A 26,686-nucleotide genomic window follows, 5' to 3' on the forward strand; every position below is an offset into this window, starting at 1 on the left:
GTTGATGTCGATGCTATATTCGCAGCAAGCTGCTGGAACATGTGGCGCCGTCTATGAACAAGATTTGCTGCTGTTAGTTGGTCTCCAAGATTTCATTGACGCATTCACCATTTCGGATTGTTTAGTAAAAAAGCACAATACGCAATACATTAATCGAATTGTGTATATCATTAAAACAGACACATTGTAAATCTCACTTGGATTAATTGACGGTGTCCACTAGAAGGCGCTAGGCATAACTTAACTTCGAGCGTTTTGAGGCTGTATGGCTGTATCATAGGTGTTCTTTGGTTGTATGATAGTGAGGAAGGATGGCACGTAGGTCTAGCGCTCTTGCACATGTGTGTCATCTCTCCTGAGCATCAAAATGGCAGACGCATTTGCTGTTCGTGGGATATGTAGCGGACTGCTGTGATCGTTTTATTGAAGCAAGTGCCTCGGAAGCGCCTTGACAGTGCCATAAACCGGCACGGATGTGACTTCTGCGAGTAATGACGAGGCCCGCAAGCGTTGACAAACGCATCGTTCATGGCGTCAGGTACGTTTGCGTTGATCCGTTTTTCCGCGTATTTCGCCCTCTTCGTCCGTCCGTTCGTCCGGACGTGTTCGGCTGGCGATCGTCCTGTGTTTATATAATGTTACTTCCCTGGTGAGTGCCGTGTGGACCGGTCAACCCTAGCCGGGGCGTCCCGCGGTGCCGTGGCCCTGCTGTATATATATATATTTTTCCGGGAAGGTTTCGCGATCAGCGTGGGGACTTAGCGCCTTCGAGCATTAGTCAACAGGACAGCTCATGCGGCGACGTAGGTGAGAGATCCTAGCGCGCGGATGTGTGCGGAGGGTGTCATCGCACAACCGTGCTGGAGGGGCGTTTTTCGAATCGTTGCTTTCGAATCCGTTCATGCGAAACGGGAGGAGGCCCCATGCGTTCGCGTGTCGCCACGCACGAACGGCTGTCGGAGATCGTTCTGAAAAGAACAATGCCGTTAGCTTAGACATCCCTGTCCGCTGTTTGCCGACGAAAATTGCCGTCGCCCAGCACACGCAGTGCTGCAGGTCAGGCGAGCCTTACGTAACCCGTTTCGACGACAGGTGTCCGACTGAACCGGAAAACAAACACCTGAAAGAAGAAGGAAAAAGAAAAAAAAAAGACGTGCGGTTTCTCTATATCTCTGTGCTTGCAGCGCTCTGGAACGTAGGACGGGCTGGGACAGCTTTCTGTATGATTATCATTTTGTTCTTTTGGAACTCCCGAAGTTTCGGAAGGGAACATCTGTGACTATTGCGGCGTTTTATTCCCGTTTGCGACGTTGTCAGTCCAACGGCACGTTCGGTGGGTGTCCACGGAAAAAGAAAACACGTTCATGGATCGAAGAGGACCGAAGTTGCTAACATCGTACGTGCCGACGAGAGAGCGAATAGGCATGGTCTTTGTCAGCGTTTCTAGATATAGCTTGTCGAAAGCACACACCGCGGCCGGCGATAGGGACCCGGCAGTGTGTTCGTGCGGGACGCCTGCGTTATCCGAGCTCTCGCTTTTTTTTTTTTTTTTTTTGTTCCGCACTGTGATAAGACGTGCAAAGCCCATCACTCTCTTTGGCGACCTGAGGTCAGGGCTTTCGAGAAAAGAGCACTACTAGATAAAAGGGATCGGCGCAGACGATTCCTAACTGGCAACAACTTCAGTTTCTCATAACGTCGTTTTGTTGCAGACGACTGTGAAAAACTATCGCAGAACATCGTCCCGCGAAACACGCGACTCGGCGCGCTACTCGGCTGATCGACCTTTCGCGGATTAGAGGTGGAGTCAGTGTCATCTTCCGGTGCCCCTTTTAATGCGGATGAGATTGAAATTACAGCTGCTGTCCGGATGATTGGACGCTGCATCGCGTCCAATCATCCGGACATCCAACCCTCCCTCTCCCGACATCCTGTTTATCAGTCGATCGCTCCCGTATGCTGCGTGCGCCGAAAGCGATGTTCGATCACGTTGATATTCAGAAGAGCAAAATCGCCGATTCCGCGGAATTTCCCTGCGGTTCGCGCCCAGGTTCTATTTTCGCGCAGTGTTTCTCTAACAGGGGAAGCCTGTAACCTTTAGGCATTAATTTGCGTTCTTTTCCGTGTTTATTGATTCTTTTATTGACTCGTTTTATTGACTCGTTAATTGATTCGTTTATTGACAGATAGGAAATCAGGAACTTTTATCCTTGATGAAAAAGGGCATATCAGCTCGTTAGCTGATATGCCCTTTTTGTAAGTACCAGCATAGAGATGAAAGAGATTGTACCAGCTTCAAATATGTTGGCAGATTTCCAGTCTTTTGTTTACTCGCATCGCACCTCGTCTGTCTGCTCATCATTGTGTAGCGCTCCGTGACTCAACCTTTACTACACGCCCCGCTTCCGTCACTGCCATCTGAAATAATTGTCATACCCCCCACCCTTCTTTTTTTTTTAATCAGCTAGCGGAAACACATCATTGATTATTTTTTTAATTAAGCAACAGAACAGTTACTGCGGTAGTGCGAGCTTATATAGCTATATAGACCTGCCTTGAAATTGTTTATGAAAATACTCAACTCTGATGGCAATGAAGTTAATTGAATGTTTTAGTAGTACTTGCTAAGTCGAGATCTCCTACAGTGATCCTTTATTTCAGCCAAGTAAAGGAGGCGTTGTTTCAGCGTAACTCAACTCTCTGCTGAATTGTCACGTGTCCATTTTCGTATTGGAGCATTCTGTGCCAATAGCGACAAGGATGCAGTAACGTTGCGCTGTACTTCACATTTGACGTTTCTGTAGTTGCCGTCGGCTGCGCTCTTTTCGTGCGTGCATCGCGCTTTGTCGAAATGTCCTCCACATCCTCTCCTCCTCTCCACACCCAGTTCCGAAGCAAACTTATATCGCACGAGCACGCCGAACTGATCGGGCTTACCCTTCGTTCAAGTGCGCAGTTGCTACACCGTATGTCGTTGGCCTGTTGGTCCGGTTGGTGCGCAACGCAGCAGCTGTCGCACGCCGCCTTTGTTGGCGGAAAGAGCGCCTTCTCCCTCTCCCTTTGCCGACACAACAAACACGCACGCACAATGGACCTATTGCGCAAGCGTCATTTAGTCGTCGTAGCTGCCGTAGATTTTTTTATTGCCGTCTGGAGGGAGAGGAGGCGCGCGAGAGGGAGAGTGAGGGAGACCGACCGCTAGGGGGCGTGCACTGACGAATCAAACGGTAAACTGCGCGAAGCGGCACAAGCGCACGGCGTCTATTTTTAATGCGGGCCTTCTGCACGAAAAAAATAAATAAATGCGGATAGTGCACTCAGACGGTTATGACCCCACGCTCCCCCTTCACAGTTCGTCGGCACGCCGTAGCCGTATTCTAACGTGGCGCTGAGGAAGAGGTTCATTGCAATGACGAAGTTGTGGCCGCGAGTGAGGTTATGTTTACCTACCATGGCTATATGTTTTGCGGGCGTGTAGCTGTTGCTTGGCTTTTGGTTTTTGCCCGTAGTCCATTGCATATTGAGTGGAAATGGGAATAGCCACACTTGAATGTGTGACATATGTGCATTCATCAAATAGCTGTTTCGGCATCATATATGTGTACATCGATGTTGGAATAAACATTCAAGATTAGTGTTGAATTGGAGATGCTATGAGACAAACAGTATTTGTCGGGCTCCAATTTACACCTTCTTCATTTGTTTTCTACTGTTTAGTGTTCTTTCTGGGCATTATTAAATATATTGGGTAACCACTTCTTATTTTCGCCTTTTGAAACCATAGCTTTTGCTGGTTGGAGGATTTCAACACTATATATTAATGATTAGCTGACCCACTGGTTAGTAACAGCAAAAGCAAAGGCAGCCCTTGCTGCATAAATGGTGCCAGGGGCATGTTGTGCTTTCCATCCACGCAAAATCAATCACCCCTCGCCCGTGTTATGTGGACATTCCCGCATATTCTCACTACCTCGAGTGTGCCGTCAGCTTACCTCTCTGCCCTCCCTCCCCGCCGACACGTGACACCACATTTTCGGATGGCGCTTGCGGTGGAGGAGGGGAGAGGTTATTTTGGGCCACCTGGGCTCGGGGGAGACACATGCTCGACAGACACAGGGGTTCTCACCCCTTGTTGCTTCTCCGAGGAAGAGGCCGCACCCGCCGACCCGATGGAGGAGTGTTCGGACGGCGTGGTTTTCCTGGCGGGTGCAGCCTTGCTGACCATCTCACTGTGTTGCCTGTCATACGTGATCTCGCTGTACATTCAGGTGGCCAGGGAGAGCCACTGGGTCAGCTCCTTCCTGGGTGATGTCTCTTTGCCTGTCATTTCTTCGCTCTCTTAGACTCTCTGTCACATGTGCTGACAGCCATCTCTTGTCACTTTTAGCTGCACCGTGATGACTGGTTTTCACCTTGACATGGTTAGCCCTGTAAATGCTTGTGAACTCTTCCTCAAAGTAACATCTTTCTCCATGCATACCTTTCCAGTGAGGCGGTCCTTTTTCATTTAGCTGCCCCACGGTGACTGATTAGCACTTTGGCATGGCTAGCCCTGTAGCCCTGTGAATGCCTGTGAGCTTTTAACGTTAAAGTCTTCGCGGATGTACAGTTTTGCAGTCTCACCACTGAGTATTCAATCGTCTGCATCTTGTGCTAGCGTGCTGTCGTACAGCTGCTCAATCAGCTGCCTTTCTGATGGATCTCTCTGAAGTTTAATGTGTTTAGCCTCACCAGTGGTACCTCCGCTGTGGCTTTGTTATGGTGGCGTGCGGGAGTGGTGTTCAAAAAGCATGTGCTTGTCAGTGCATTTTTAAGGAATATATCATTTAATGTAATATACTCATTGCATTGAAAATGAAGATGTTTGCTTTCTTGAATACTTTCCCAACTTGAATGCAGTAAACTATAAAGAAAAGATACTCGAAAAGAAGATGGATTGATATCTTAGGCATGTGTGGTGTGATTGACAGTGGGTGGATGAAATAAGCTTCAGCATGGATCCAACACTTTCATTAGGGGACTTCACTTCGTTGGGGCACATTTTGTTATGGAGCTTGCAAATAATGTGCATGCTCTTGGCAAGCGAGCTCTCGCTGTGGCCTTTCTTAATTTTCCGGTTTTAAATTAGACTATTTGTGAGTCTGTTGCGACTCTTCAAGTGCGGCATTGAGTCTCTGTTTTGCTTTCTCATGAACCTGTGGGCTTGTTGAATTTGTTACTTGTGCAGCTTGAGACATTGGCTAGCTGCTTCACTCCTAAATTATCCATCTAAGACTTTTGTGTTGATCAGTAATAGTTGTCTTAGTCTGCAGTTAGTGGACCTGTGATTAGGCCCTTCGCTAGCTCCTATATTGGCTTATCATTGCCCTTGTTTACACTTCAGAGGTCCCTTTTAATTGTATCTATAGCGTGGTTGATTTTTCAAGAGAAGACTCTATTAGTCTTTGGCTACTGATTACAACTGAAATATAGCATGATGGCATGTTGAGAATGATGGCATGTTTATGAAGCAGAAGCGTTTAATAAGTTATATTGGCTTTGTTACCAGCTAGGTGTTCCGTTTAGGAGTGGACTGTACTGATCATAGGTTTATACATTTCCCAGCTTTTGTGTGTGCCTCATTATGACTGAGAGTCCGCATGCAAGATCTTTCAGTTATGGCTGTCTCCAGTTATGAAAAAACAGGAGGCTTGAGACAAATTTTTGCTGGTTGATATTTATAGCAGTCGTGGACATCAGTCCATTACATGATAGTCATCAATAAGTTCTTTATTTAACTCAATTTTACTAACAAGCTTTAGTGGTTTAGTGGCAGCACAAAGAACAGGATAGCCAGTGCATATCTGATTTACTCCGAAAGGATGACAAGCCTGGCAATGCTTGAAGCTGTGGGAAAAATCAGCAAGAAAAATCTGAAATAGAAAATGTCGAAAATCACCAGTGGCTGTGTAGGCATGCCATGCATCCTCTGACGCTAGTAATCAGTTTCCTGTTTTATTTTTCCCTTGCTGCTGGTTTCCTCAATATTGAGTCTTGCAACATGTGTAATTCTCTCTGTGTCCAGCGTCCACCCTGTGTGCCCTCTGTATTGTGCCTGTCCATCTAGTACCGTTACCATGTCACACTATTTAGGAGCCAATATAGCAGCACCACTTTTGACATATCTGTCTCTAAAATAAGTGACAAAATACATTGGTGTTTCGCCTAATTTTGTCCTGATGCGTATTAAGGACAGTTTTGTGGGTGAAATATACGCACATGTGATTTGACAGTTGGAATGTCACAACAACCTGCATGAAAACATACTAAAAAGCATGGGACCACTTGTAATTTTGGGTACTTTTCTAATGAGGTAATCTTGTTGAAATTAATGGTGATTGCACCAAGCTGTCTTCCTCTTTTCATTTTGGACCATTTTTTTCAGGCATATCAACACATTGGGTAGCTTGCTTCTCATAGTTTTTCATTAATGCCTACCTCTCTTTCTATTTCTGTACCCACTACACTGACTTAGCAGATATAACATTCTGTTTTTGAGCATGAAGTCACTGGTTCGACTGCCGACTGCAGCAGCTGCATTACAATGAGATGAAGTGAGAAGGAAAAGGAGGAGGAAATAAAGATAGAAGGCAGGGATGTTAACCAGAAATGTGTCTGGTTGGCTACCCTACTCTGGGGGAGGGGAAAGGGGGAATAGAAAGATAAGATAGAGATGAAGTGAGAAAATGCCCATGTATACTATGGGGATGCCGGCTGCAGGGTGGCACAGCGGTGTCGCCATCATCATCGCAGTGGAACTCATGCACCCGAGCCACGTGCAGTGAGCCTGGCATGGGGAGTGGTGATCTGGAAGCTGGGTCTCAGTTGGTCTGGGCTCCGAACAGTAAAGGTTGTCCTTTGCATGTCTCCCCCACTCTGCATCATCTCTGAGAGCATCAGCTGGTCCCATGTTACAGGTGCCAAATGTGGCCTCAGGGCCACGGCTTAATAGCCAGTGGCCTCAGAGAGGACACAGAGTGCGGGAGACATGCAAAGGACAACCTTTACTGTTCGAAGCCCAGACCAATTGAGACCCAGCTTCCTGATCGCCGCTCTCCCATGCCAGGCTCGCTGCGCATGGCCCGGGCGCATGAGCCCCGCTCCGATGATGATGATGGTAGCAACGCTGTGCCGCCATGCGGCCGTCGTCCTCATAACACTTACGTTTAGGTGCACATTAAAAAAAATCCCAGGCAGAAAAATTTCATCTCGAGCCCTCCGCTTGCATTCCCATGGCCCTTACGTTCCTTTGGGAAGTTAGAATCAATCAGTCAATCAATCAACAAACTTTTGTGATTGACTCATTCGGATGTCTGGTTTGCAAACTGTCTTGAAGAGGTAGTGTTGTTGTTTGTTTCATAGATATTGCGTGAGCAGTACTCTATGGGAGAGTTGACTGGGATGATTACGAAAAAAAAAATATTCTGACTGCCTTTTTTATCATTATTATTATTACTTCTATTACTTTTTTTTGCATCCCTGCAATTTTAGTATGGTCAGGTGTAAAAAAACTATATATAGGTTGATCCAACGTCAGTGCTTTCAAGATGGTTATTGCTTTGTAACAGTACTCCATTGTGACATATATTTTTTTTTTTTACCATAATCTACCCACTCCTCTCTCTAATGCTCCTGCCTTGAGAGAAAAATAAATAAATAAAAGGTAGCATGCATTGCTATTCCCAGAGCTTTCCCTTTGCATATCTTCGTCATGTACAGCTCTCATCTTGCAGATCTTTATGCTACTGCTTTAGTAGTGCACAAGATTGTCTCTTAGTTAAAAGTGATAATACATTGGACTTCTCAGTGTCATCTTGTTCACTGTGTGTTGTAATTGATACAACTGTGAACAGACCCAGCATGTTAATGCATGTAAAGACTGATTCCTTGGTCTTAGACACCAACACATGAAGTTCCAGCTCACACTTAATCGCGACACATTTGCTAGTTTAATGATGATCACATTAGATAGACATTATTATACTCACACAAAATGTTAGAGCAGAATGGCAATGTAATGTTTATTCAGTCTGGTTCCTGGTTTGCTTAGCATTTGTCACTGTGCAGGGCTTTTATTATTCCTGCTTGCTTGTAGCAGGGGTAGTAAAGAAATGATGAACAGGGTCTATTGAGTGATTAATAGGTAGGTTTTGTGCATGCAGGTGTCATTGAATCAAATTAATATTTGGTGCTTCTATGATTACAGTGGCAGGAAAACTGTCTTTTTGTGAAACATTTTGTCTGACATAATGAACACATATAATGTAATCAAGGGTGAGATGGACTACTATCTGTTTATTTAAAATCATGTCGAGCAGAAAGTTGAATCACTGACCAAGCCGGAAGGAACATCCTAATCAGGGGCTCTGTAAGTCTCTTTTGAGTGTGGGGGCAGAAGCAGGGGCTTAATTTGCCTGCATGAACATTTTTTTTTTTTGTCACTGTGAAACCATGGTTTAATTGGCTACAGTAGAGGGGGAGCTAGCCCATAGGGCTGGGCACACACAGCTCTGTTGGGAGCTCGGTTTGGCGGAGGCAAGGAGTACATGTTTTGACACCTTGAGAATGGAGAGTCGACTGGCTTTATTCAAATGTAAAAGCAGGTTTGTCAAATGACTGTGGTGGCGCCCCAGTCTGGCGGCCACCTCAATTCCAAGAATGAGCAAGGGGCAGTGACCCCCACGGCAAGGCAAGGCGAGGTAAACTGGCCAGGTCAATGAACCCCATGGCGAGGCAAAGCGAGGCAAACTGTCCGGGGCAATGAACCCCATGGCGAGGCAAAGCAAGGTAAACTGGATTTCCGTGAAATAGGGACAACGTAGTGACAGACGATCGCTACACTTTCGTGCAAATGAACCAGTAAGAGCACTTGCCCCCGCTCCCCTTTCTCCCAGGTTCCGGAGGCCCTGATCCTAACGTTTTAAGCTTGATATGGAACCCTTGTTCCAACAAGTGTTCCACAGGGAATAAAAATGTCAGAATGTGAACAGGCGTCCCTTGTCCACCATGGGAACATTTGGAACTTTTCTACAGAACCATTGCTCTCACAATGGTTCTGTAGGTAACTTGAGACATCAGAATGTTCATTTAGTGAACAAAGGTTTCACAAGGAGAACACAGATTCCACCAGGAGCTTGGAATACAACGTCCGTTTTGACTTGGTTGGAGACCCAATTTTCTGCTCAACAGATATCTGTAATGTTGTATGAGTAGTCATACTCCCTCTGCATAGGAAATGCACAAGAATAAAGTCTGCAGGTACATAAATAGCTTTCAAATAGAGGAAAAAGTACGTTAGATGGAATGTAATTAATGTGTATGTTGAATAATCTATTAATCGAGCTTAACGTGCAAGGTAGGCTGTTAGCTTAAGTTTTTTTTTGCTCTTATGGTCTTTAAGTAAACTGCATCTGAGTGTTTTACAATGTTAGTGGCAAGTAGCTTTAGATCCTGTCTCCTGACAAGGAATGAGCAGATGAGTTGTAGATGGGGGCAAGTTGACCGTAAGAGACTTTCTGACTACTAACGCAGCAAGGTAGCTGATGCCTGTCTGTGATTAAGTTCTCATGGGACTGAAAACAGAATCTGCACCAGCAGGCAGGGCCAAGCAAGTTAATGGTTAGATTTTATATTGAGACATTTTAGATTGACATGCTGTTATGTGCTGGACTAATGAAGTTGATAGGAATTGAGGATTAGTGTGTTAAGTCCAAAATTTTGTTGATGGGTGAACCCTTCAAGAAATCAGTAAAATAGCATATTTGTGACTAAGTGAAGTAGCACAGGAGCAGTGTGCAAATCACTATTATAATGTGCAAGATAATTTTATGCATTATCAGCTCCCTCACACCTGCCATCAGATAGGTTCGTCAGGTCAATAGCATTCAAATGCTGGCTTGGCGGTGACTGAATACAGTTGACACTAGCTGCTGGTTACTAAGTTTAACAATTTCCCATTGTCCACAGCAACAAGTGCAACGAGCAACAAGTTCTAATGATCTCTAGTTACACTGACAACCAGTTTCTGCTATCTCCCCCCTTTTTTTTGAGGGCCCCTATCATATCTGCACTTCCATTAGCTCGATGTTCGTATTGCGACCACTTATTTATGATATTGTCATGGCATACAAGGTGTTAGAGAAGAGATGTGCTCTAATCAAAGACATACAAGCAATAAATGTCAAAAGAGCACAAAAACTCAACAAGCAAATAAACAGCATTGTCATTAAATAATTGCTTAGCAACTGACAAATAAGACATTACTAATGCAAAAAAAACAACAACAAGGCAAACAGTATGGAAAGCTGAACAGCTGTGCATAAAAAAATAGTATTGTTACTCGGGTTAGGTGGGCAAAGGGATCTGCAACTGTGATCAAATGTCTGTTCTGCTGATTAATGAAGAAGGAATGGGGGCTCCTATCATAGTATATTTTAAGGAAGAAGGACTTGGAATATGGGACAGCGTTTGGATGCGAACCACATGGGGAGCACGTTGTATAGACGTGGTAAAATGAAACGAGCAGGGTCTGATGCATTGTGCCGCTGCATGTGTTTGCGCCTAGGCTGGTGATGAACTTGGAAGCATATTAAGTGGTGCATGTCTGCAGTAACTTGTTTTTATTTGTTTTGTCAGTGGGACTTCTCTGTTGTGTTAGTTATCAATAAATATCGTCCACCTCGTCTGGTTGATATTGCACTATTTCATGCCTGCAGTGTTAACAAGACCTATTTTGCGTTGTCAAGCCATCAGGTTACGCACCTGTACCTCCAATCGATAGCTCTGACCAATGGCATCATCTTTTACAATACTGCAGATGCTCAAGGGTTATCTAATTTGATCAATCTAGCCTCATCTTAAACCTAAGCGTACAGCCTATGAGTTTTCCATGGGAATCATCAAAGCTAGCCTGATGGATAATGTAGAGCCAGTGTGTGCCGATGCTGGATCTCGATTTTTTGCAGTGTAGCACGCCTGGCTGGACAAATTCGACAGTGCGTGGTAAATGTAAGGGGACAGGTGTGGTTGCAGGGTGGCGAGGCGTGACGTGCGGTTGTGTGCGTTTCTTCAACAGGCAAGCCCAAGCCTCCCGTGCCTCCAAAGCCCACAGGACTGCTCTCGGAGGGAGGCGCCCGCCGCCCCATCATCACCGTGTCGCCGTTAACCGAGACGACCGAGCAGAACCATGTCAATGGTGCCACGAAAGAAGGTGACAGTTCGGAAGACCCCTGCAAAAAGGAGACGGCGCACGAGTAAGCTTGGTTTCGTAGTTGCTTATGGCAGCCAGCATACTTGACGTCTTTTCTTCTTTTAATTTGGGTTGTGCTGAAAATTTTGCAGTTTGGTACCAGACATTGCTTTGAATATCCTTCTGCAAGCCATCGTATAAGTTGATACCTTTAATAAAGCACTTGCGACTCACTTTTGCTTGGGAGGCATTTGGGTGCTGTGTGCCATTGAGTTTCCTGTTACAATTACTAGAGAAAACTCTTGAAGCTGCAGCCTTTCAGCTAGCACGGCAATGGCGGGTTGTACATGGATTTGTCCAATCGTTGTGGCTTCAGACATTCGCATGGCATTATTTGTTATCTTTATAAATTTCAAAGAAGTTCTATTTTCTAAATGAGAAGGCAATGAGACCCTGTGCATCTGCATAATCATTGCAAATTGTTTGTTTTGTAATGCAATACTTTATTGAATATGATTATTTTAAGAAGAGTCATGAAGTCATTTGAAGCCATAAGGACAAAGGTTGGGCAGATGCACATAACATATACTCATCATCCCACTGCTGGTTCAACTGCCATGCTTGCCGCTCTGGCAGCAGATTTCTTTTGCTAACTTTTGCAGGAAACCGTACACATTAGCCATTGCAGTGAACGATGCAGCAAGGTGCTGCCAACTTTTGCAGGAAACCGTACACATTAGCGATTGCAGTGGACGATGCAGCAAGGTGCTGCTAACTTTTGCAGGAAACCGTACACATTAGCCATTGCAGTGAACGATGCAGCAAGGTGCTGCTAACTTTTGCAGGAAACCGTACACATTAGCCATTGCAGTGAACGATGCAGCAAGGTGCTGCTAACTTTTGCAGGAAACCATACACATTAGCCATTGCAGTGGACGATGCAGCAAGGTGCTGCTAACTTTTGCAGGAAACTGTACACATTAGCCATTGCAGTGGACGACGCAGCAGGGTGCTGCTAACTTTTGCAAGAAACCGTACACATTAGCCATTGCAGTGAACGATGCAGCAAGGTGCTTAGCTATGGGGACCAGACAGACAATGCTGGCCTGGAATGTTCATGTCTTGAAAGTTACTTTTCCCTTCAGTCGTTTTTCACATTTCATAAGGGAGTCATCACTACTTTATTAACTCATAAATTTGTTGATTTATTCGTAAGCATTGACCAGAAATATGAGCAGTGTAGTTAAAGGTGTCTGCAACCTCCTAAGATGATATAAGGCATCTTTTGTGTCACAGCTGCTCAAGCCGTGACACATTGTTCAAGCCGTTCAAGCAGTGTTCAAGTTGTCGCATTGGACAGTGCGGAAGGCTCAAAGTAATTATTACCCGAAAACCTTTTGTCGGTTTTGTGTAGTGCAGCGATACTAAGCTCTATTTTCCATTTTGTAGTCTCGGGCAGATATCATTGTAAACTTCTTTTTGATAGTAATTGTTAAGGAAAGCCCAGATTTCGAGAGTTTTAGATAGCTGTGAAGATGAGAGGCCAATTATTGGCCACAGCATCTCTTATGATTTTGTGATCATATTTTTGTGTGTTTGCTAGACTTGCAGCAAGTTATTGAAAAGTTATTTTATGAGTTGCGTAACTCTTATTGTACAGTCTGCTGATATACACCAGAAAGACATTCAACTTTCTCACTCTGCTTATGGTCTACAAGCATTTGTCCCAGTCTGTAAATCTACTGCACTATGAACTGAGGTAGGCTGCCTGATTTACAAATTTTGACCCAGTCTGCAGCCACAATGGAAACTGAATTTCGTTGCAAAACACTGCCATTGCAGAAACAAATTTCATAAGCTGGATAAGTAACTCAAAACCCCCTTCTGTGCTGTACCGCTATCCACTGCACTATACCAGACTGTTGCACTCAAGCACAGTTTTCAAATGCAGTGCACGGCTTGCGTGTCTGTGTTCCACTCGGTCAGTGTGTCTGTCCTGCTCGAAAAGAGAGGGAGCCACTTGTTTGCTTAAAAGTGTGGCACCGTTATATTTGCGGCGCGTGCGTCGCCAGCTTTCCTGGCATGCTGCCACCTTGAGGTTTGTCTGGCTCCCACGGGCTTCGATGGGCACGGGCCGGGTTTTCAGGCCTCTGGTGGTTCTATTTTGGAGCACGCACACCGCCTCCCAGCATTCGGAAATAGGGAGAAGTTGAAAGTCGTTTCGCTCGCGTTTGTTCTAGCTACGGGGGTCTGCTGTGTACGTCCCTGCATGCAGCCCGGTGAGTTAGCCGCTGTGCAGAGGCGCAAACATTGCACGTTTGTTTACCTTCCTTCTAGCCCCGTTTTCCCTTGCAAGCCGTGGCCGCGCTAGGTTTTGCAGACTCAGATTTTCGTTTTCGGGTGCGGAAACCAGGCTTGCAGTGTGTCCTTCGCATGTGGCCCTGAGGAAGTGTTTTTCAGGTTCCCTTGCAGCCCCAGACCCCGTGTGGTGGGAACGGAGCTTCTTATACATTTCTGCTGTACCTAATGGGGTGAAGATAGTGTTGTGAAGCACAAGTGTGTTACAGACTGTGCATACATCAAAACCTTGCTTTAGTTAATGAGAGGGCTCATCCTGATTGAAGTCCTGTGATTTCGGGGGTGAAAAGCACCATTGTAGTAAACAGCTAGCCTCTGCAAAGCAGCCATAAGTAAATGTTAGCAGCTTTTAATGTATACAGCATTGTGTCAGCTGAAGTGACCAGTGGGCAGAAATCCAAGCTATGAGCAATCGTTAGAAACATGTGATGTGTGACAGCAGTGCTCTGGAACAACTCTTGGCAAAGATATAATGCATGCCCTGTTGCTAGCTATTGTTTCGAGTTTTCGAGCTTACTGTTTCTCTGCCTGTGCCCAGGTGTAAACAATGTTAATGATCAATAGGCTGACAAACTTCGTTCAGTTTTTATGGAGTACTATTTGCTGAACACAGTATCTAATGTAAATCTGCTTATTGCAAATCCGCAAGTGTAGTGCTAAACACCTTGTTTTGCTCCAACTGGTGCTGAATGCTGCTGAGTCTCGAAGCTAAAACACCTCGAGCATCTGTTTGTCACATGAAAAGTATAGCTTAAGGGGGCAGCCTGGTTCTGAAAGCGGTATTTCTTATTTATCAACCTGTCTCGATCAAATTGCACCTACTTGTTTAGTTCTTCATGCTTATTTCAAATATTATTTTGTTTTTTACACACCTAAATTATTTGACACATTGAATAAAATTAATTAAATATCTCATGCCATTGATTCAGGAGACCTCTATTGTGAGAAAATAGCAAAATAAATGTGTAATTTTAATGCACAGGTCAATAGGCCGAAAGGTTAAGAATGCAATAATGCAAGCATTTTTAAAAAGTGGTCAATATAAGTGCCATTACAGTATATTGAAGCTCACTTCTTGTAATGTGGGAACAATGTGGCAAGAAATATAGCAATATAGTTAGAATTTTAAGCAAGATCATTAAAAACTGCTTTCATTATACCACTTATCATACATGCAGCTTTCTACTGCAAAAAATACATTTTAATTCTACCCGCTCTGGGTGCTGAGGTGTCAATGGTGGCAGAGTGCAACAAATAAAATAAAAAATTAATTGCAAGAAAATAGCAAAAACAACTCAAGATAGGAGAGGCACGGGTTTATGGAGTTAATTTTGTTATTACTTCACCAAAATATTGATCCATGAAGTGAGACACATTACAGATTACTGAAAATAGTTTTAGATTTCGAAAATGTAAGTTTTAAGAAATTCAGCTTTCTTGCGATTTTCGTTCTCCTAGAACCAGGCCGTTAACACAGGTCAGCTGAGCCCTTTGGACCCTTAACACAGATCTACTAAGCCTATGGGGAACCCGACAAAGGTTCGCAAACTATTCTACTAATCAAATGGTTCACTGCCACAGACATTATATTAAACAGTAATGGGTTCCACTGCACTTGTGTTTGCCCATAGTGCGCTGCTCTTAAAGGTGAGGTCTTCTCACCTCGATAATGCCATTGAAAAGACATAACTTGCTCAGTTGGTGCTTAAGATTTTGTAATCTGCTGCTCCACTTTGCCTCTTGTTTCTGTGACGAGGCCATCAACATTCTGTTCTACAAAAAAGTGGGTAGTTGCACAACTGGACTACACAAGCCTGTAAGGCAGGAAGTGACTCAATGACAGAGTCCGTTGTGGAGAAATTTACGCAAGCACTGTCGCTTCCTTGTTTTAACATGATAGCATTAAGGGCCCCGTGTCAAAAAAGATCCGATGTCGACGTCTGACATTGCTTGGCAAAAAGCATTGCAAAGCACAACCGTGCAGGCCCTCCGCATGGCGCAGATGTGTTACTGAACTAATCGAATTCCTCAAAGTAATATATGTCAGAATAATCATAAAGTATGACCTAAACACACATGACAGCATCGGAGTTTAATTTGAATATACCAGAAAACATAATTCTGTTTCGTGGAAACGCAAACACAAACTCCTTTTCTGAGTGGCACAGCCCGCTCGGTTTCTTTCAACAACACCATCGTGCTTGGCTCCGTGCATCCGCAAGAAAGCTGCAGTTGCCGGGAAGCGCGACAAGCAGTCAGGGATCTTTGAAATCTAAAGGCAAAGCTTAAGGGTCCTCCAAATTTTTTCACAGTGAAATCGAGAGTGAACAGGCAGGCACTTGCTAGTGGGGAAATTGGCTGTAGAGCAGTTCAGTTTGGTTTTGTTTTGTGCTCATTTGGTTAGTGCCAGTTCTCGCTTGTTAGTTTAATAACTGCTTGTGTCACCAGCTTTACGTCCTCCTGCCCTCTGTCCACCATGCGCTCCTGCTTTCGTACATAGGACACATTAGCAGGATTTATACAGATGCTTGTCAGAGCACTGCCTGACATCTGTATTGTAGCAATGCGTTCCTGCTATACTCACTCACTATGATGGCTCTATGGATGTGATGTCGTACTGACCAGCTAGAGGTCATGGACTGAATTCCTGGTCAATGTGACGTCAGCCGCATTTTGTTGAGACAGAATGTAAATCTGCTTGTTGATTTTTATTTCTATGCACATTAAAGAACCTCAGGGAGTTAATATAAATCCTGAGCTTCTCCATGGCACCTTCTGTAGTCCAGCTGTTGCTTTGGGATGTTATAATCAATGAATCAATCAATGAAGGAATAAATCAGTCAACCAATCATTTACTCATTTACATTACATTCTAATTAATTTTTTTCCCTTTTTGTTGGCTCAAATGGGAGTGATATTCTTGGAACCAGGAATTTGGAACTGTAAATGCCACAGTAAATCAGAATTGGGTGATAACAGTTAAACAGCATGTAATAAGAATAGTTGTATTATGCAAACCTGGGCATAGATTGTGTGAATTAAGGCTTTGGAATTCGCGTGGTTATTGAAAAAATTGCTCTCTGTGCTTGTAGGCAAACAGTGTACTATTAGTCAACAAGTTCGAAGGCCATTCGTTTCTCTGTGCAACTCACGGAAAGTGGGATGTCGCAGGTTTCCTAGAATACAGGCTGCCGATGCTGATCCTGTGAACGCAGCTGGGAAGTCCCTGTAAAAACTATTGTCGTAAAAGTCAAGGCTTACAAATGTAAAGATCAGTAGATAGTGGATCCACTTAGAAAACACTTTTCAGGACCAGCGGGAAAGCACAAACATGCACCTTTGTTGCATTAATTTTGAAAGCCAAGTCACTTAGCGTGCATCATGGACAGGACTGACATTTCAAGCATTCCACATTTTGGTGGAAGCTTCTGTTGCCACCTTTACGAGGTCTCGCGTGCCTGCAGGGTGACGGTCGTCATTGAACACCGAGCAGAGGCCCTGTGCAACGGTTCGAACGACGCAATGCCTGCGACCGATGACAAAGTCGACCCCGCTCCGAGCACTAGCTCACAGCCAGTGCAAAACGGCGAGTCCGAAGCGCAGTCCAAGGACACACAGCAGCCGTCGGACAGCAGCAAGCGGAATACCATAACAGAAGACTGGTAAGTGCTCGTTGTTATCCTTCTCTGACAACTGTGTCCAAATTCTACATGTGGTCGCTGTTCTTGACTGTTGGCTTTGCCCTATTGGTCGTCTACTCGTCCCTCAGGCTCTTAGCGTTTTAATCTTTTATGGTATAGTCAAATGTCAATGTACCGAGCATGAATATGATGAATTATTGAAGATAACAAAGTAAATTTATGTTCTTTGCCTATATGAATACACAATGAGTACAGGTGCCAAGCGATAATTCAGACATGCTTGATTATTTGGACAGCTACTGAACAAATAACAACCACCACTGGCCCCATAGACTTAATGTATAAAGACAACCAATATTTTGGATGTCTTACAGAGAGTCATGGAATAATTTGGTCTCCGACTGTCTGGTCATGTGCTGATTTGGCTACCAAGTCAAGCAGATAATGTAACAATTATTTTATTTTGATACGTCACCGGTGCCTCCTCGAAACTGAAACTAGCTAAGCCTAGTTGGTCTCGTAGTCGCTGACCGTAGCTGAACTGCAGGCTGAGCCAAGCCACTAAGTCGTAAAGGCTGTAGTTATGATTTGCGCGATTTGTTTTGCGAGTATTGTTCCACTATTATGAGCCGCCGCTCATGGCCAACTGAACCCATTGATAACTCGGGTGGAGCATCACTCTGGCCACTGACGAAGTGCGAAAAGCGTAAAAAATTTCACCAGTGATTACGAGACTTCCTAATGCGAATTTTGAGCGCAGTTGTGTATGTAGCTGTTTTGAATTCGGGATATATCATGGCAAAGAACTTGATTCTGAAGGCGTTGGTGCTGAGCCTCTGCTCGGGCAGCTTGTTTAGCAGCAGCAGCAGACGAAGCATTTCCACCGGTTGCGTTGCTTATGTATAGGAAAGTGCGAACACGGAAATGCGTGGCTCGCATGTAGGGGATCCCCTAGCGGTTGCAGCGCCGCAGGTGAAGTAGCGCACGTGCATTGGGTCCGAAGCCCACGCCAGCGCTTTGTTTCTGCACTGGCTGCATGCCTGGTCGTGCTGGCACTCCACTTTACTCCTCAAAGCTACTCCTTTACTCCTCCACTTTACTCCTTTACTCCTCCTTTTTGCCATACTCTCCTCCGCTTTCCGCCTCCTAGTTGTGCTGCACCCTCCTCTCTTCCTTCCTCCTCGCGTCTTTCATCCTCCCTCGGCACTCTTCATTTGCTTTCATCTTTTGCTGTGCTTCTTTGCTCGCTTACGTCGATGCTGACGTTCGTCGCAGGAACGGCCGCCCAAGAGATGTGCTCTAAAAGGAATATCATTAAAGGCATCACTAGAAAATAGTTGCCACAGACTGCCTAGGCCAAAAGCAAGCATATGTGCGCGTAGCAACGCCTTGACAAACTTGGGTCGTACACTTGGAGGATCACTTTCGAAGCTACTTTCACTTTTGTGATCTTTTGCGTGACTAGCACTGGACGCATAAATGGGAGGCAGCGTTTCCGCACAGTTATAAGATAGCAGGCTTGGCCCTGTGCCCAAAATGCCACTGCTTGTAAATACCAATGCGCTTAGACATTAGTCAGTGTGCTTGGCATTATGCCAGGAATACCGTTGCTCGTTGACGCCAATGTGTCTTGTGTTAGTGAGGCAAAATAAGTGACGATGTGAGAGTATGGCACACATTTTTTTGGCCACTTGTGGAATAAAGTTACCTATTTTCTGGTGAATTCACTAGTTCGGGCTCCGATTACTCAGACTGTTTCGCAGTCCTCGTTGAGTGTGAATTATAGGATGGCGACTGTGTATGCTTATCACTAATATTAAATATAATGTAGCTATGTCTATGTTGTATGCGACTTCGTAGTAACAAGGTTTGTCTTTATTGCCTGTTAGCCACTCCTTAGGCCAGCCACATCTTCCTTTGCTACCACAGTTACTCGTCATTGTCTTCTTGCCAATGTAACCATTGCCTCCTCTCGTTAAATGGAATTACTATCTGCATTTTCTATGAAATTCTCTCGAGTCTTTACTGCAATTTTGAAACTTTTACCGTTCCTTGGGCCTAGTCAAATGTAGCATTGAATTAGAAGGTATGAGATGTACATTACAGTTCACTATTAAAGGGAACACCAAATTAGTATTTCGTGACTGATTAGAGCCCTGTTTTGACACGGATGCCTTGGCAATAATTTTTTGGCCATTAGTGCTCTATCTAATGGATCAAATCAACCACTTTTTTTCTTGTGACGTTGCCGATGCGTTCAAGATACGTTGCTTTCAATACTAATTGTGTTTCCTTTGACAGTGGGCTGTATTTTACACCATTGGTGTAGGCCATTTGCCAACAGTTTTGCAGGTTTATGGTCACAGATTTAATGCAGCGCTTAGCCTGTTCAAAGTACTACTCCTTTCTCTTGCATTGCTTTGCAATTCAGTGCATTTACTCATGCTTTTGTCGTACAGATAAGCGATAGGTTAATAATAAAGTTTTGGAGAGCCTAGAAAGATACTTGTTGCCATATGTGCAGGTCCATCAAAGACAACGTTGAGTCGGGAGATGAAGCATGCTGCACACGACTCTCGCAGCTCATTCACCGTAAGGCAAAGGAGCTGTCCACTCACTTGACGAAGCCGCCAAAACCGCTCAAGCCCCTCAAGGAGAGCAAAGGACTGCCGGCGCAACCAAAAAGCTTTGGTGATGAAATTCCAGGAGGGCGGCATGGTATTCGCTATGCTGACGAAGACACTGAGGCCAGCTCCGACTATCAAGATGTCGACCTGAGCAAACTCGCGGTAGCAGAGGTGACTACCGTGTCTGTTCACAAGGAAGGCACGCCCAAGCCAATTGTTGAAGAAAACGAATATGAAATAGTCGAAGTGCCTCGCGAGGAAGTCAAACCCACGCCCCTACCCGTCGCCCCCATTATGGTCATTATAGAAGACGAAGCAACTAAGCAATCCGGCGTCATTCCCGAGGAGACTCAGAAGAAGACGCGGTCTCTGGAAAAGCCAAAGAGGCCACCACCACCCAAACCAGAAACAGCGAAAAAGCCGCGTGTTAGATTCGGCGTCGAAGTGTTTCCCTCTGACATAATTGCTGCCATGGCAGCAAAGAAGAAAGGCAGCAGTGCCGTGGCAGAATCTAATGTGTCTCAGTCAGCGGCAGCCAAAACAGAAGCAACTTCAGCGAAGGACACGTCTTCCAACAAACAGGGGCAGGAGGAGGCTCCTCTGGAAAACCCCATTCTCGTCCGAGTTAAGGAGAGGGAGGAGCCAAGTCCCGTGCTTTCGACCAAGATGCCAAAGTCAATGTTCCCACCATCCTCTCCTGTCAAAAAGGTGAAGCCCCAGCGACCTCCTCCTCCGAAGATTCCTCCTGCCGCAACGTCTCCTCATCCCCCTTGTTCACCTCCGCCTCCCCCTTCATCACCTCCCAAATCCCTAGAGGTGTCGACAGCTTCACCTGCTAGTGCTGCGCTGAGTACAACCTTGGAAAGCACTCCTGTCACAGCAGACGAAAGCAAGAGTCCAGAACCTGTCGAAAGTGCTGTTCCCAAGGATGCAGCAGTCGTGGCGGAAGAAGCTAAAGTCATTCCAACAGAAGTGCCTTCGTGTTCCCCCATTGTTTCTCAAGAACCTGTGATAGAAAGCGAAGTGGTCGCTGCTGCTACAAAAACAATTACCGACGTTTCCAAGTCTAGCGAAACACCACGAAAGAAGCGAACTCCCCCGCCGAGGCCACCACCTCCAAAGTGTAAACCAAAGCCAGCAGAGATGGCGGCAGTGGCCACGGTGAAGCCCACAGTTTCGCAGAAACCAGTGGTTTCGCAAAAGCCTGGGACTCCGCAGAAGCCTATGCCTTCGCCGCAGCAGTTCATCTCGCCGGCGTCGTCCAATCAAGCAGTTCAGTCTGGCATGAATGTGTATAGTCAGACGGACGACCTCGTAACATTTCGTGCAAAGAACATTGTAGCCGATCTCGACGCCCTCTTGGCTCAGAGGGAGGCGGAAGAGGCAGCACGAGCAAATAATTTGTCCTGCATCGAGGCATCCCTCAAAACAATGGCACGGGAAGCCGCACATCAGTTTAAGCCATTTGAGGATTCAACATGCAGAGCTCTTGAGGACAAAAAAGAGGACGTTCCACAGGCTCCACCACGCAAGCGGCGGCAGCGTTCAAGAACTGTGGAGGCAGTCAGGGTCTCGGGAGAAGAACAGGCCAGGCGACTGCGGAGAAGCCACTCACTCTCCGAAGCTGATATCCGAATCAAAACTGCCCAGAGGCTTGGCCACGAAGACAGTTCTGATGTGGCAGCTACTATAACCGAAACATTTGTGATGGTCTTGGAGTCTCCTCTTACGAAAAAGGAGCTGAAGGACCTGTACACTAATGTCACGGTAGCCCCTTCGAAAGAGCGTCGCTTCAAGGAGGTCCCACAGCCAGTGCCTACCACAGGAATGCGTTTCAGACCTCTCCCACCTCCTCCACCTCCGCCGCGAGGGAAATTGAAACTGCCAGTGTCGTCCGCCCCAAGTTCTGTCGACGACAACCCTTCAACGCCACCAGTGACAGCGGCAGCAGCTGGAAGTGAACCTCCTAGCACTCATCCTAGTGAAGCTCCTGCCCAGGAGCCAAGTGAAAGCCCAGGGGTGCCTGAAAGTGTTGAAATGAGGACAAGTCCATCTAAGCGTGATTCCAAGCATGATTCTAAGTGTGATTCTAAGCGTGATTCTAAGCGTGATTCCAAACGTGATTCCAAGTCAGAATCACTCGGCCGGCACAGCACAAAGAGCGGAAGCACATCTCCGAAGGTTCAGCAAGAGAATGGGGAAGCAAAGGCATTCCGGCTTTCCAACAGCACCTTCTACGGGCCTCCACTCGAAATCCCACCAGAGGCGCAGAGGGGTGCTGAGTCACCAAGCACAGAGCCCAATGCCAGCAGCGAAAAGTCGCACTCCAGCTGGTACGATGACAGTGATGCGTCGGGCGACATTGCGGATGTCGACTCGCCGGCGGTGCCCAGTGACACCGACCCCACGGTCAGCTCGCGCCGGTCGGACTCTTCTCCCGGGTCGGTACAGCGGTCAAAAACAAGGCTGAAGGAAAAGAAACGTGCAAGCGCGAAGTTTTACTGTGACATCGAAGCAGAGCGAGGAAGTTCCACGGACGGCGACGTGCCGCCGCGTGCCTCCTCCAGGGCGAGCGGTTCGGACAAGATGCTCGAGGCAGCTGAGAGCAAAGGGGAGGACACTGACGAACTCCTCGAGATGGCTGAAGGTCTGCAGAAGGAGATGACAAAAGTCCTGGTTGAAAGACAGAAGAGGCTGCTGGAGACATTCGACAGCGAGCTGTCAGCGCAGATGGGTGAGTGTCCACTTGAAAACGATTTTGCGCTGCACCTGAAAATGAGTTACCAAGCAGGGGAGAGAAGTGCGCATTCACTAGAACAATCTTCTTGTGGGCTAGTTGATGTGCATTTGTTTGCATAACTGTATGTGCATAAAAACGCAACCAAACGCGGTCACATTGGCAGGACGAGAGCAAACCACCAAGTTTATTGCCTGCATCGCCTAAGAACGCAGACATTGGTGAACCTTGTAATGTACTTTTGCAGGAGGAAGCCAAAAGAACACATAATTAACCAGCAAGATGACCCAGGGAGGATTGTCTTTTTGTTTGTCTTTCGGTATTATTGGTTGTGGTTTTACATGCTGGCAATTCTGATATCAGAAGTTCGCATGCATCATGAATGTCTGATGTGCACAATACACTCAACAAAGACAGAGTTTGAAAGTACTCATTGTTCTATGTCCTGGGTTCTGTCATTGCTGCCTGGCCTCGCCAAGCTGTATTCTATTTCTTACAGCTGTTTGGCCAGTGTGGCCGTTAACACTGCACTTTGTGCATGTTGTGAAAATACACTAATTTAATGTTTTATTTAATGCGGTCTGGTGCATTTGGGCATTCAAGAGCTTACTGGTATCACACCAGAAGATACTAACGTGCATTGTGAGCGAGGAAGATGGTTGCTGACTAGTTTACAAAAAAAGACAAAAAAAAGAAAAAGTGGAGGTTCAGGATTTCCACAGATCGTTTTTACTGAAATGCGATATTATCAGAACAGTCAGCTCTTCAGTTACCTTCAAAACAGTTAACACACAATTGTTAAGTAACCTTTAAAACAACCAGGCGCAAACTCTAACCAGCACCTCAGCAATATTGTAGACATTATTGAGACGTCTGTCAAACACGGATTACTAATCATTAGGTGCTGTAGCTGCATACTTAGTTTTAGTTCTGCATGGTTTGTGTTTAGTTGCTTTAAACTACATTCCAGGGACGTGCAGTGTTTTTTGTGCACTAAGAATTCGCAACTGTCTTGTCAGTTTGCCACACCTTGAGTTAAAGCAGGTACTTGAACAAAGTACCTTGTACACTAATTAATTTTTCTTTTTGCATGTACTATATCGAATTAATTCGTGATCCCCTTCGAGTTCGATATATCCGTGTTCGACTGTATCTGTTGAGTTTCCAATGCATTCGATCGCCTCATAACGCCTCTGCTTGTTAACAAAAGTAGTAGACTCCTGCTTCCAGACTCTGTCCTGCCCAACCAGCAGATTTGTAAAAGGTTTGGCGTTCTGTAATTTTTCATATTTTGCTTTAAATGTTCTCAAGCTTGGCTTCACATTCTATGAAGACAAAAAAAAAGTAGTAGAATTTTCGGCGCACTAGTTCTCTCTTGTCTGTTAAAGGGCTAAGGAAGGTTATTTAACGAAAGCTGTTTTGACCTGTTTTTCTCATGAACAAGGGATCCACTTGGATCCCGAAGTGGCAATTTCTACCTGTGAGCCTGGTCAAGCAACCTGTCTGCCCGCTGACAACACAAAACATTCTACTACAGCGCTCCGCATTTCTCTGGGACAGTAAATTCTATGAACCAATTGCTTGTAAACATGTGCATAAAGTGTTGTCGGGAATTGGTTCCATACTACTGCATCCTGTCCAATGCTTACATAATTTTCTTGCTTATTGAATCTCAGTCCTTGCTAGAATAAAGAAGATTTTCTAGGTACAGTGAAACCTTGTTGATATGTTTCTTGATGTTGTGTTTTCCTGGCTTCTATGTCACATTTTTGTGGTCCTGACCTAAAGCCCATTGACTCCTAATGTATTATGTTCCCATTCGATATGTTGCCATTCTATAATGTTCCCGCATGTTATGTTGCATTTGAATGCGGCGGTCGCACAAATTTAGTAGTGCTGAGGCAAGTTCGAAGGTATGAAATGCCAGAAGTATGCGATCGTCAGTCCCAATAAGCGTGTCGTGGCTCCCTAAAGTCAGTTGTGCCATAATGCAGACATGGTATGCCATGATGAATATAAAGAGAGGAAAGGGGCCACTGTCACAGAACAGGGTACATGTCCTTTAATTATACATGCACGCAAAGCTGTTTCTGATGTTGCTGTGGCAATTTGGGGCATTCCTCACTGTTACATTTTCCCGGCTGTTATATTTCTTTTTCCCACTCTCCCTTGAAAAACATATTCTGCAGATTTTCTAAACCTGTGTCTCTAATTTTTGTTGTAGAATATTTTTCTTCTTCTTATTATTACTATTATATGAAAAGTAGTAGCTTTCACCATTACAGATAACAACATGTCTTAATTTTATTTTATTTTCAGTAAAGAAAGACATAATGAAAGAAAAAGATCTTTTTGAATTTGTGAGTTTGTACGTGTTATAGGACGTGTTTTGCATACCCAATATTAAACAGTTAAGGTGCTCCCGGAAGGTGAGGAGTTGATTCAGTTCCATATGCCCCTGCCATGCTCTGGTAATCGAGTAGGTAGTAATTAGAAGCTCAATCAACATCACACAGTGTGGCTCGTTGATAAGCTGTCCAGAAACAGGCATATTTCTTTTTTTTTTTTTGTGAGAGAGAGAAGCATTATCAGGGGCTGGAGAGGCTGGCTTAGCAGTACGCCTGGCATGCAGTTCAGAGCAATAGGGTAAAAGGTGACAATGAACAATAAAATGAAAAATAGCAAGAATGGTTGATTGATTGAAGAAATGTTTAATTTTTGGCAGGATGACTCCAGTAAAGCAAGATAAGTAAAAATATTGCAAAAAGTAGGAAAAGAGAAAGGAATCAACACACATCTTCATGTAGTGAAATTAATGTCAGGACAAAGAGAGATAAGCAAACTTGATGGACTTAGCAGGGCCTGGTTGCTAGCCTGTGTCAATGAAAAAAAGTCAAAGGTGACTTTGTAGCACACAAAGTATTGTTCATGCATTTCGTGGCAACATTCTGCAGTTCAATATCTGCATTGCAGTGGAGGTTTAAAGAACCTTTTATGGCAGCCCTTTAAGCTACAGAATGTTTGTAAATATAACCATGTGAAGTTATTGGAGAGTAACACCAAGGAAAGTTTAGAAAGAGCTAACCGTTCTTATTTTCATTGAACTTTGGGAGTAAATATATAATGACAGTTAGATCTGTGATAAAATTTGTATTTATAATCAGAAAACGTTAATGAATATTACCTGCCAAAAGGAGTAGAATTTGCAACCTCTGTATGCCACGCACAATGCTCTGCCAATTAAGTTGTGATGACTATTTTGCCTGCCTCTGCGCACTTACACACGAATTTAACTAATTAATTAATTTGTTTGTTTGCTAACATACCTCAGAGGCTATTATGGCATTACAGAGGGGATTAGACGTAATATAAATAGATAACACAACTTTATAGCCCTGGGAGCATGGGCACGCAATTGTTACTAAAAATCAAGCCTCTCAGTTTCCCCAATTCTTTCTCACTTAGAAGTGCAAATAATGGGAGGCGAGTCTCTGCTTACACAGAATGTGTAGGACGTTGCAGTACTGTGCTGCAAAAATCACAGTTATGCAGCACTTTCATTTTCTATTCTTTCTGAAAAATAAAGCATGCTACCTTCAGTGCAACGGCATTCTTGCTTTTGGAAAGTGTACGTGTTTCAGCACATCACAAGAAGCGTATGCTGCGAGACTTGTATCAGTGTCTCCTTCAGCTTAAGTACAAGATGAACAGTTCTTATACTTTTGTTGCTTTTGATAAACGACAGCATAGGGATGGGGGACATAGTCTTATCTTTCAAGCCTGCTTTTCACGACGGCTGATTGCCCTTTGATTGCAGTCTTGCATGCACGCACGGCACACCATGTCGCCCGTCGATGTATATTCAATTAAGAACCATAGCAACCCAACCTCTGAAAAGCACTGAAGTGTTCCTTTGAAACGAGAGTACCGAAAAGCCGGGAAAAAGTGAACAGAGCCGTTGAGTTCGCAGCTCGTATCTTCCCCCTGACAGTAGCCTCTTTATTCATGGCCTTCTTATCTTATCACCGCCAGAGACCATGGTGTCAGGTAGGCCGGCAAGGTCGTTCCTGCGTTTGAAGGGGGAAGGGGGGGGGGA

The 26,686-nt window shown here is 45.0% G+C and overlaps 1 protein-coding gene across 2 annotated transcripts in view; it reads left to right on the forward strand.

Annotated features, from left to right (window-relative positions):
* The first annotated feature begins 302 nt into the window (after positions 1 to 302).
* The window catches only part of LOC126527367 (uncharacterized), a 52,128-nt gene continuing 25,744 nt past the window's right edge, over positions 303 to 26,686 (forward strand). The window contains exons 1-4 of one of the 2 annotated variants that reach the window (XM_050175174.3): positions 303 to 538; positions 11,114 to 11,291; positions 17,050 to 17,247; positions 19,751 to 22,587. In XM_050175174.3, coding sequence (XP_050031131.1) covers positions 529 to 538; positions 11,114 to 11,291; positions 17,050 to 17,247; positions 19,751 to 22,587 — 3,223 coding nt within the window. In that variant the 5' untranslated portion in view covers positions 303 to 528. Of the gene's footprint in view, positions 539 to 4,144; positions 4,306 to 11,113; positions 11,292 to 17,049; positions 17,248 to 19,750; positions 22,588 to 26,686 lie in introns of those variants that run through there. The other variant, XM_050175172.2, reaches the window with a different exon arrangement.

Source organism: Dermacentor andersoni, chromosome 9, assembly GCF_023375885.2.
Source record: "Dermacentor andersoni chromosome 9, qqDerAnde1_hic_scaffold, whole genome shotgun sequence".
Lineage (NCBI taxonomy): Eukaryota > Metazoa > Arthropoda > Arachnida > Ixodida > Ixodidae > Dermacentor > Dermacentor andersoni.